The 11,333-nt window shown below is 56.5% G+C and overlaps 2 protein-coding genes across 6 annotated transcripts in view; one reads left to right on the top strand and one right to left on the bottom strand.

The window, feature by feature from the left end:
- Positions 1-8,004, bottom strand: part of LOC102378507 (NACHT, LRR and PYD domains-containing protein 3-like) — a 25,910-nt gene extending 17,906 nt beyond the window's left edge. The window contains exons 1-3 of one of the 4 annotated variants that reach the window (XM_025194736.1): positions 7,726-8,004; positions 5,477-5,544; positions 4,962-5,128 (exon numbers count right to left, since the gene is read on the bottom strand). In XM_025194736.1, coding sequence (XP_025050521.1) covers positions 4,962-5,128; positions 5,477-5,510 — 201 coding nt within the window. In that variant the 5' untranslated portion in view covers positions 5,511-5,544; positions 7,726-8,004. Of the gene's footprint in view, positions 1-4,916; positions 5,129-5,476; positions 5,545-6,534; positions 7,697-7,725 lie in introns of those variants that run through there. The other 3 variants (XM_025194735.1, XM_025194734.1, XM_025194737.1) reach the window with 3 other exon arrangements.
- A 2,133-nt stretch (positions 8,005-10,137) lies between these two features.
- CFAP126 (cilia and flagella associated protein 126) overlaps positions 10,138-11,333 on the top strand; it is an 8,191-nt gene continuing 6,995 nt past the window's right edge. Inside the window, exon 1 of one of the 2 annotated variants that reach the window (XM_025194738.1) lies at positions 10,138-11,308. In XM_025194738.1, the coding sequence (XP_025050523.1) occupies positions 11,282-11,308 (27 nt within the window). In that variant the 5' untranslated portion in view covers positions 10,138-11,281. The remainder of the gene's footprint in view (positions 11,309-11,333) is intronic. The other variant, XM_006038223.3, reaches the window with a different exon arrangement.

Raw genomic sequence — 11,333 nt, 5'->3', positions numbered from 1 at the left:
CAGGAGCGCCCCCTACTGGCCCGCCACAGCTCCTAGTTGCCTGTCAAAGACAGAAGCCGGGGCAGTAGGACACAGGGGGAGCAGGCAGCAAGACGGAGCAGCCCAGCCCTGCTCCACCCCTAGCCATTTCCCTGTCTTCCTGCCCCTGCACTGCTCCTGGCTGCATGGCTGGAGAGCATGGGGCCACACCAGTACCCCGGGGGGGTGTGTGTGTGTGTTTACAGGGTGAGTCCCACACACACACCCCCATACACATGCACCCACCCCCCCCTTACACTGCCATACATGCAGACCCCCACACACATTCCCTCACAAACCCCATACCTACCCACACCCTACATATCCACACACACACCCACATGCTCCCTCACCCCACACCAACACCCCCCACACCTATCCACCCCCATAGACACACCCACACACCCCACATACCCACAGCCCCCCACAAACCTATATGTACCCCCCACAATATACAAAAGTAAGACTTCATTTTAAGCTATTGTGCAATCACCTCTGTGTACACTACACAAACACATGTAAATCGGAGCAAAAATATTTTTTTAAATCAAATTAATGAATGTTGTAGCCGCTCGCTTTTTAGAATATAATTCGGTATTTTTCTGCTTCCAAGATGGCAAAACCCCTTGCTGAAAGGAGTACTTCCAGGCCAAAGGATGGGACTTCTGATGGCAAAAGTCAGGGGTTAGGGAGTGGGACATCTGGTCACAAGATGGTGAGCAGCAGGCGGAGCTCCTGTCAAGGGGTGGAGCTACCCATGCAGCCCTCGACAACTTTCCAAAACTTGGTAAGTGGCCCTCTACCTGAAATAATTGCCTGCCCCTGGGCTAAGGTATGTGATCTAGCCACAGCCCCCTCTGACCACCAGTGATGTGACCGCCCAGACAGACCAAACGGCTGACGAGGGCAGAGGACACTGGCTACTGCTACTGCTACTGGCTACCACTACTGCCTACAGAAACCAAGAGAGACCATGAGGGGTTCATAGAGTCATAAATAATGAAAGTGGGAAGGGACCTCAGGAGGTCACATCTTACCCAACCCCCTGCTTAAAGCAGGACCAGCCCCACCAACATCATCCCAGCCAAGGCTTTGTCTAGCTGCATCTTAAAAACCTCCAGGAATGGAGACTCCACCACCTCTCTGGGTAACCTGTTCCAGTGCTTTATTACTATTATTATCAGTGATATTATTATCAGTGAGGACCTAGTCAGGAAACTTCTGGAGGGACTAGATGTGTTCAAATCAGCAGGTCCTGATGATCTCCACCCCAAGGTGCTGAGGGAATTGGCAGAGGTCATTGCGGGACCCCTGGCACGGCTTTATGAGCACTCATGCCGCTCTGGTGAGGTGCCTGATGACTGGAAGAAGGCCAAAGTGGTCCCCATTTTCAAAAAAGGGAAGAAGGAGGACCCAGGAAACTATAGGCCCGTTAGTCTTACCTCGGTCCTGGGGAAGCTGTTTGAGAAAATTATCCAGGAGTACATCTGCAAGGGGACAGCAGGGGAGATTATGCTTAGGGGCAACCAACATGGGTTCATTAGAGGCAGGTCCTGTCACACCAACCTGGTGGCCTTCTGTGACCAGGTCATAAGATCCTTGGACATAGGTGTCGCAGTGGATGTAGTCTTTCTGGAGTTTACGAAGGCCTTTGACACTGTCTCTCACCCCATTCTCATTAAAAAATTAGGCATCTGTGGCGTCGACACCTACACAGTCAAATGGGTTGCAAATTGGCTGGAGGGCTGCACCCAGAGAGTGGTGGTGGACGGTCATTTTTGACCTGGAGGGATGCGGGCAGTGGGGTCCCCCAGGGCTCGGTCCTCGGGCCCGCACTGTTCAATGTATTCATCAGTGACTTGGACGAGGGGGTGAAAAGCACCTTGTTCAAATTCGCAGATGACACTAAGATGTGGGGAGAAGTGAGCATGCTGGAGGAGAGGGACAGGCTACAATGAGATCTGGACAGGTTACAGGGGTGGGCGGATGAGAATAGGATGGGTTTCAATACTGACAAGTGCAAGGTACTGCACCTGCGGAGGAAAAACCAGCAGCATACCTACAGGCTGGGGAACTCCCTTATCGTCAGTGCAGAGGCAGAAAGGGATCTTGGAGTCATTATTGATGCCACAATGAACATGGACCGACAGTGTGGGGACGTGGTCAGGAAGGCCAACCGCACCTTGTCGTGCATCCACAGATGCATCACGAGCAGGTCCAAGGAGGTGATCCTCCCCATCTACGTGACACTGGTCAGGCTGCAGTTGGGGTACTGCGTCCAGTTCTGGGCACCGCACTTCAGGAGGGATGTGGACAGCATCGAGAGGGTCCAGAGGAGGGCCACCCACATGATCAGGGGGCAGCAGGGCAGGCCCTATGAGGAGAGGTTACGGGACCTGAACCTGTTCAGCCTCCGCAAGAGAAAGCTGAAAGGGGATCTGGTGGCCACCTATAAACTTGCCAAGGAGGACCAGCAGGCAATGGGAGAGTCCCTGTTCCCCCGGGCACTACCAGGGGTAACAAGGAACAACGGCCATAAGTTGATAGAGAGTACATTCAGGCTAAACATCAGGAGGCGCTACTTCACAGTCAGGGCAGCTTGGAGCTAAAACCAACTTACAAGGGAAGTGTTGCTCACCCCCACCCTGGGGGTCTTCAAAAGGAGGCTAGACAGCCACCTAGCTGGGGTCTTTTGACCCCAGAATCCTTTCCTGCCCATGGCAGGGAGTTGGACTTGATGATTTGCTCAGGTCCCTTCCGACCCTACCAACTATGAAACTATTCCCCTCCTAGTGAGAAAGTTTCTCCTAATATCCAACCTAAACTTCCCTTGCTGCAGCTTGAGCCCATTGCTCCTTGTTCTGTCATCTGCCACCACTGGGAACAGTCCAGCTCCATCCTCTTTGCAGCCCCACTTCAAGGAGTTAAAGGCTACTATTAAATCCCTCCTCAGTCTTCTCTTCTCCAGACTAAATAAGTCCAATTCCCTCAGGCTGTCCTCACAAGTCATATCTCCCAGCCCCTGAACCATTGCTATTGCCCTCTGCTGGACTCTCTCCAACTTGTTCACATCCTTTCTGTAGTGGGAGGCCCACAACTGGACACAGGACTCCAGATGTGGCCTCACCAGTGCTGAAGAGAGGGAAATAATCAATTCCATTGATCTGCTGGCAATGCTCCTACCAATGCAGCCCAGGAACCCATTAGCCTTCATGGCAACAAGGGCACACTGCTGGCTCATATTTAACTTACTGTTCACTGTCACCCCAAGGTCCTTTTCTACAGAGCTGCTGCTTAGCCAGTTGGTTCTCCAGGCTGTAGTGGATGGGATTTTTCCATCCTAAGTGCAGGACTTTGCATTTGCGTTTGTTGAACCTCATGAGATTTCTTTTGGCCAAATCCTCCAATTAGTCTAGGTCACTCTGAATCCTAGCTCTCCCCTCCAGCATATCTACTCCTCCGCCCAGCTTGGTGTCATCTACAAACTTGCCGAGTGTGCACTGTGGCAGAAAGCCACCTTTGTTTCTCTCCCCAAAGTCTCCGCTCTGTGACAATTTGATAAGGATGGGCCCAGCAGAGAGCCACATCCTTACCCTATCTCTTTGGGTAACCTGAGCTGGACACATCCCTGAGGGAGGGGGGAAAACTGCTCCTTCTGCCTACATGACTGGCATCACACACCTGGGTGAGGGGCTTCCTTCCTGGTGGGCTAGAGTCTGCCCGGCAAACTAGTGATGTATTTCAAATTGGTTGGCTCATAGTCAACAGGTACTGGCCTCCATTGGACCAGGTAAATCAGGTCACAAGGGCTATATAAGTTAAGGACTGCCTGGGAGGAGGGGCAGCAGCCATGAGGGAGACTCAGAGACAGAGAAGAGCTGCACCATCTGAAACTTGCTCTTTCTCAAAACTCATGATCAGGGAACCACTTGCCTCCAGAGGAATCCCCCCCTGCCTCTGGATGATACTAGTGAGTAAGCTACCTGAGATCCAACTAGATATACAGCTTGCAGTAACTCAGATGCGAGATCAAAGGCTACCCAGCCAGGGGAGTTTGCTCTATGGGATTTCTCTGATATTGCTCTACCCTGTACCCTAGTCTAACCCTACCCTCTGTAACCAATAAAGTTCTCCTTCATACCTAGTGTGGGAGACTTATTGAGGGGTGAGTTTGATTATGCTAGGAGGCCCTTTGGGTCAGCGGACTAGGGGAGACTATCCTTTTTGGCTCCTGTCTTGGGGAGGAGCCCCACATTCTTGTATTGGGTCGAGTACCTGTAGGACTATTAGGCCTGTGTTTCCCCAAGGACACAGGCCCAAGACAGTCCCTTCTCAGGGTGGTGGCAGCATACATTACCCCTGGACTCTGCGGTGGGGCTTGAAAGGGGGTCTGCCAGGGCTTAAGCGCCCCTGGAGGGACATGTGGAGTCCGGCAGGTGGACGGGCATAGTGAGGTGGGAGGCTCAATGCAGGAGCTCCCCCTACTGGCCTGCCACATGTACTCTATGCCATCTTCCAGGTTGTTAATGAAGATATTGAACAAAACCAACCCCAGGACTCAACCCTGGGGCACCCCCCTTGATACCGGCTGCCAACTAGACATTGAGCCATTGATTACTACCTGTTGAGCCTGACAATCCAGCCAGCTTTCTATCCAGATGCATGAGTTGATGCATGGGTTAGAGGGTGCAGGAGGGTGCACACAAACACATGTGTTCGCAAGGACTTGTAAATGCATGAGCCATCCCACTCCATCTTCCATGCTCACTCTCTACTGTATAAACCCTGTTCAGGTTTACTGGGAGGTCTTGGTCGTTACTTCTCCCTGGATCATGTGCCTTGGCCCAACAAGGGGCAGGGCTGTGCAGTGAGAATGCCTGGGCCCTGCAGAGCTGTACCTAGGAGCTTCTCGAAGCTCTGCTTGGAGGATGAAGGCAGCGTACCTGGGCCTGCCATGCCATGAGGACATTTCTGCTGGAAAGCTCCTGCAGCACAGCGCGAACATCGTTCTCAATGATGTAGACTAAATCCGGGAGGAAGTATTCACTCAGCCGCCTCAGCTCGCTGGTAGTGTAGTTGTGCAGGTGTACACTGAAGGCTGTGACATCACCTGTGGAGAAGACCAGCACTTAGACAGGATGGGACTACAGGGTGGTATGACTCCTGCCAACTCAAAACCACCCACCATCCTTGTCCCAGAGCTCCCAGCTACTCCAATTCCAGCTCCTCCCTGCCGGTGGGCTTCTGAGACCAGCACGGGAGCTGTAGCTACGGGAGCTTGTGCCTGCCCTGGCTCCCCCGTAGGAGACGCTGTAGGTTATAGCGCTGGCGCGGGAGTGAGGACTCTGAAACGCTCCAGCCCCAGCCCTTGCCTGCAGGTGCTCTCAAGAACAGGCCGGCCGCATGGTCTCTCGCTGCATGGGGTTAAATCCGTTTCAAGAGCTCCAGTAACACTCACCTTCGCTCACCATGCGTCTTTGGTCAGAAGCCATTTCAGTCCCTCAGCGCTGTGTGCCTCTGGAAGTCCTAGGGGAAGGGGGGGAAGGGGCAGGGGGTGAGACAGAGCCCCTGAATCTGCTTCCATCTCCAGCTTAGGCATGATCCTAACTTTGCTCCTGGTGCCATGCTGGCCTCTTTGAAGTCAGCCAGAGTTTTGCCAGGGACATCTGAGGAGGGAGGACCTTGCCCTGCACCTTCAGAGACCCTGTGAGACCAGCTCATTCATCTCCATGGGGGAGTCATCATCTGAGTTAGTGACAGGACACACAAGGGATTGTGCTCTCCCTAAAGTCAGCCATTGCCACGTCAGGCAGCCTCTCTTAATCCCAGAAGATGGGAAATGAATCCACCAGTCTGTGCTGGTCTCTCACAAGCTTGGTCTCCTCACAACATACATAACACACACTCTCAAAGAAAGAGAAACTATGGAACCAGGCTGCTGCATGCCACATCAGCCTCTGTCAGGATCAGGGCTGCCTGGGAACAGGACAAGCTGACTGTCCTCTCCTGCTCTCCCGTGGCTCTTGGGGCTCCTACCCCTACTCATCACAGCAGGGGAACAAATATTCTTCCCCTCTGATCCTAGCCCTTGGCCTGTTTACTCTGCATACAGCAAGCAGTATCACCCTGCAGTCCCACCTGGGCTTCCAGCCCTGCTTTCCCGCCTGTGGTTAGTCGCAGCAACCAATAACCTTCTGAAGACAAAGCTGCGTTCTTCAGCACTGGGCACCGGGCATCAGGGAAAAAGGTTTACAACTGCAGCACTGGTTCGCGTACCTGCCTGACCTGGGATACGCTGTACCATGCAGGGGAGCTGACAAGCCTGTACCACCCAGACCCCCCAGGTTTCTCTGTTCAGGCTTCCCTCCCTGGGACAGTGCCCCAGGCCTGGCATGTCCCCCACCCCCCACACCCCTGGGGGCTCATTGTGCACCAAGCAGTTGCTCTAGCATGGGTGAATTTTGCACCTCCTGGTCACGCCGGCTTTGCAGACCCAGGGGGCTGAGTCAGACTCACCAGAGATCAGAGTTTCTGGCTTTGAAGTGTAACAGCTCCTGTACAGGAGACCTGGAGCCATCGTTTTCTGCCTGCCTAACCCATCCCAACGAGCCCACGGTGAGAGGCAAAAGGTTCATAGGGAAAGCACTGGCCCTAGAGCAGGGCAGTACACGGTGCTGACAAAAGCAAACAGGCATCCTCGTGTGGGCTGCCCCACTTGGCAAGTACACATAGGGGGCTTACAAGGGCCTCTCTAGCACAGCTGAGACGAGAGCCCACAGCCTGGAGGAGGTGAGGCCCCAGATTCAGGCAGTCTGGTGAGCTGCAGGAGCACAGGGCAGAGCTTGACCTGGCCACACAACAAGGGACGGTCGTGAGCCTGGTCCGTGCTCTGCACTACCATCCTGTTAGCCTGCGAACCCTTGGGTTCTGCTGCTGGAGCTGCCAACCTCTGAGTTTGGCCCTGCCTGTTTCCAGCTGTTTGGTCACCCATCCCTCTGAGCCCCCAGCCCTAAGCAGGGCCACTCCGGGCTGCAGACGCCCAACCCTGCACAGCTCCCATGTGCATTAAGGACTGGGCCCGCAGCCACAGCCTCCTCCACAGATCTGGCCCAGCAGAGAGCCGAACCTGGCATCCTACTCACCCCTCCAGCCCTTTGGGAGACTCTGCCGAAGGGGAACGAGGCCCCTTGGCTCAGCTCAGGCCAAAACCTCAGGACTGGAGAGAAGGGACAAGCCCAGAAGCCACCATGTCCCTGCTTCACTCACAGCTCCTTTCACTTTCACTTCCCTCCCAAGTGCTGCGTGTTCTCAGGGCGGAGCCCAGCCGCGGAAATGTGTGTGTGTGGGGGGGGGGGGGAGCGCCCCCATGGCAGGGCAGGGGGCAGACCCCAGCTCTGGGGTGCTCCAGAGGGGGAAGCCAGGAGGGGTAGGACACAGACGGGGCAGGGTTCAGCACAGCTGGGGGTACCGCGGGGAGCAAGAAAGCTGGCAGGGGAGTTAGTGGGACTGGGAAAGAGGGAGACCCTGACCCTTTGCCCACTGCCCACCGCCCCCGGGCCTGTTCCCAGACACAGCACTGAACACAGGCTGAGCGCTGGGATCCTCGCACCACCCCCCAGCTGCCAGGGAACTTCCTCTCCCGCCCCCCCCCAGGAATCTCCTTTGCGGCACGTTTCATTCCTCTACTGAACAATGCAAAATGCAAACCAGGGGCTGTGCCTTCTTGGCTCCTTTACAAGGAGTGGGGGAGGCTTCCTGTGGAGCGGGGGGCCAGGGCCCTTTGGGGTTACTGTGGGCAGGTCACAACTGCAAATCTGTGCTCTCTGGGGTTGCTGGAGGTCGGCATGGAGGACCCAGATGTGTGAGGGACCCTCCGGCAGGCAGAAGAGCTGAGCCCCAAGACACCTTCTCTGTCAGCAGTTCCTTGGTCACCTGAAACAGCAGCAGGGGCTTCCGGAGTACTGCCTCCTTGCTGCTGCGGACCGCCTGCTGACTGGTGGGTACAACGTTCAACGCTAACAACAGGAAGTTCTTTTTCACCAGGCCTGTAATTCAGTTGAGGAGCTCATTCCCACCAGATGCGGTGGGAGCTGAGAGTCTGCTGAGATTCTAAAAGGAATTGGGCAAATCTTTGGGGGAAAGGGGCATCAGCAGCTATTGAGCATGGGAGTTAGAGGTACAGTCTCTGAATCAGACCATCCCAGACCTTAAATGCTGGAGGCTGCACGTGGGAGAGGAACAGTGGGAAAAAACCCTGGTCACTCTCACTTCCAGCATCCGCTCTCTGCCGCTGTGTGACACGGGACACTGGGCAAGATGGACCTAGGGTCCGGCCCAGGACCTGGCAGTTCTTATGTTCTTATAAGTCCCAGGTGCCGCTGGTGGCATCCCTGCCCAGCCTGGCAGCAGCACAGAGGCACAGCCCAGAGAGATGGGCCATGAGGTACCAGCAACCTAGGATCCCAGAAGTGCAGGAACCCAGTGCCCATCACCCATGGGCCCCAGCCCTGATCCTGCTGTGGCTTGTGCCCTGCAGCATCTGAGAGCCGCGCTGGAGGAGGCAGAAATGTCACCTCCAACTCTGGGGGCTGCAGCTGGCCCGTGCGACCACAGGGTGTCACTGCTCCCCCGGGTTAGAAAGCACCACCCTGCTGCAGCCTCCCCGACCTCTCATCCTGCTCCCTGCCCTCACCAGGAGGGAGGCTCTGCAGGCAGTGCTTTGCCACCCTGATGCCTGCTTCAGTGCCCAGGTCCTCCTGCTGCCCAGGGGGGCAGTGGGGGTCCTCTGCTCCGTGCCCCTGCCAGAATCCCCTATTGATGCACGCTCCTTTCCTTTCCCAGTGCTTAATGGCCTTGTCCAGGCACGTTGGCACAGGCCTGGACCTGCCTCCCCCCCACTCCTGACAGGGGAAGCTGTTTGCTTTGGGGGGCCAGAAGCCCCCACATCTTGTGTAAGGGCTACAGATATTGGAGCTTAATTCTGGGCAGGCCTAAAATCCCCTCACCTTCCCCTTCCCTTCACCTTGAGCCACTGCCCACCATGCGCCCTGCCTGCTGCTGCTGCTCTGCAGGCAGCGGGCACTGCCCTGCAGTTTGACTCCAGCGCCTGGCAGTGGGCAACTTTGGGGGTGACAGCTGTGGGGGCATAGCCAAAGTCACACTGACAAGCTGCAGTCCCAGTGCCGAGCTGCAGGCAGCCGAGCTGTCGGGTGTAACGAGCAGGTGCTGCACCACCCAGGTGAGCACTCAGCCCAGCACACACCCCACAGGCACCCGGGGCCTTTGCCCTGTCATGGGTCTGCCCCTCCCACACTGCTGAGATAGGCAGGAGCAAGGTGCGGCGCAGGCCCAGTCCCTGCTGTGCAGGTGGCTGGAGCTCCAAGCATCAGGGCCACAATTCTGTTACTCCTGCATGCCCCAAGGGCCGCTCTCCTGCCATGCCAGCGACACTTGTAGCACCTGCTGCAGGCACACAAGCATCCATGAGCTACTGCCTTGGCACAGGGGGAGCAGGGCCCTCGCATGCTTTAGCCCCGAGGCTGAGCAGTTGGGACACTCACCCAAGAAGCAAGAGACTCTCCCTGCCTGGGTGAGGCCATGTCTGTCTGACTTCCCAGCACAGCACTCCAACCACCAGCCAGGCATTACCCAGACTCCTATTCATAGCTCTTGTTGGGGCTGAGCCACTGCCACTCTCCACCCCACCGGGAGCAAAGGTCCAGGTTGGACCCCAAGGGTCCTAGAGGAACATCCATCTCTGCAAACAAACACCTTCCAGCTCCTACACTTTATCCTTCCCTGCACATCTCCCTCTCCCAGCTGCTCAGGGGCCATTTCCAGAAGCAGGGCTGGAGAAGGCCCTGCATGATGCCCAACCTGTGCCCTGGAGGCTGGAGCACCGTGCAGGCACATCTGGGTGACGCTGGCTCTGGGTGAGGGGGGCTCAGAACCTGGGTCTGCTAGTCCCTGGCTGAGTGGTCTCACCACATGGCTAAGACAAGAGAGGGCTGCCGCTGCCCCTCCCTCCACTCACAGCTTGCACTCAGGCCCTCGTGCAGCTGACTGCATGCAGTAGCCATGTGGACACTCACACATCAGTTCACACGGGCGATAGAATCACACTGTCTGTGCCAGAAACACTGCTCCAGTTACATGGGTAAAGGGTAAGAGCTGTGCCCCAGGGGATCAATGCCTACACCCCCTGGCATGAGGGGGCAGAGGGAATGCAGCCTGTACCAACCTCAGCTCCTTGTGTGGCATCTGTGCTCTGAGGGAGGGCAGGGGCCAGCATCAGTGCACGCGGGATTTAACCCAAAGCATTAATTATTAAGCTTGTTAGCAGGGGAGCCACAAGCTGACCCATAAAGCAACAACATGGAGCTACAAATACAGCCCTGTGCATGAATCCAGCTTCTTTAATTATCCTTGCAAATTAATCCATTTCCCCAGTGCAGGGGATTTGCTTCGTGCCAGCTGGCACCTCTCTAGCATACACATGCATGCGGTCTGCCCAGCAAGAGGCGGAGGCAGCTTTGAACTCAGGACTCTCAGCTTCACGGGGGAACAGGGCTGTTAACCAGGAGGGAGTTGAGGCTTGCAGCCACCCTCTGCTCGCTGGGAAGGGGATGTGTGGGTGGCAGGAAGCAGAGGCCTCTGCAGATGTCTCCTCAGCATCGCTGAGCTCCTGGGCCCCTACCTGCACCCCATGGTCCTGCCCTCCTTCATCCACCTGCTCCAGGCTGAACACAGCAGCAGGGCCAGGTTGGATGGAGGGGCCCACAGGGAGACATTCAGGTCGGTCCAGGAGGGAGACTCAGGCCCAGGCAGGGAGGCCTTGAGCTGGGATGGAAACAGGGGTGGGGACAGGAATGGGGATGGGTGGAGTACCAGGTATGTTGAAGGGATTCAGAGTGGCCTAGACACATTGGAGGATCGGGCCCAAAGAAATCTCACGAGGTTCAAGAAGGACAAGTGCAGTCCTGCACTGAGGAGGGAACTATCCCACGCACCGGTGCAGGCTGGGGGCTGACTGGCTGGGCAGCAGCTCTGCAGAAAAGGACCTGGGGTGAGACGCCACAAGAAGCTGATACGAGCCAGCAGGGTGCCCGTGTTGCCCCCAGCTCTCCAGGGCCACTCAAACTCTCGAAACCCGCGCACCGCTGGGAGGCGGCGGAGAGCGCAGGCTGCGTCCCCATTGGCTGGCGGCGGGGCCGGTTGCTGGGAGACGGGTGTCAACAGAACGCACAGTAGCAGCGGCGGCGGCATGGCAACCAGCTACCGCGCGGGGCAGGTGAGCGCGGCCCCCCCCCGGCCCC

This window comes from Alligator sinensis, unplaced genomic scaffold (genome assembly GCF_000455745.1).
Source record: "Alligator sinensis unplaced genomic scaffold, ASM45574v1 scaffold1659_1, whole genome shotgun sequence".
NCBI lineage: Eukaryota > Metazoa > Chordata > Crocodylia > Alligatoridae > Alligator > Alligator sinensis.
This window is presented reverse-complemented; position numbering and strand designations above follow the sequence as displayed.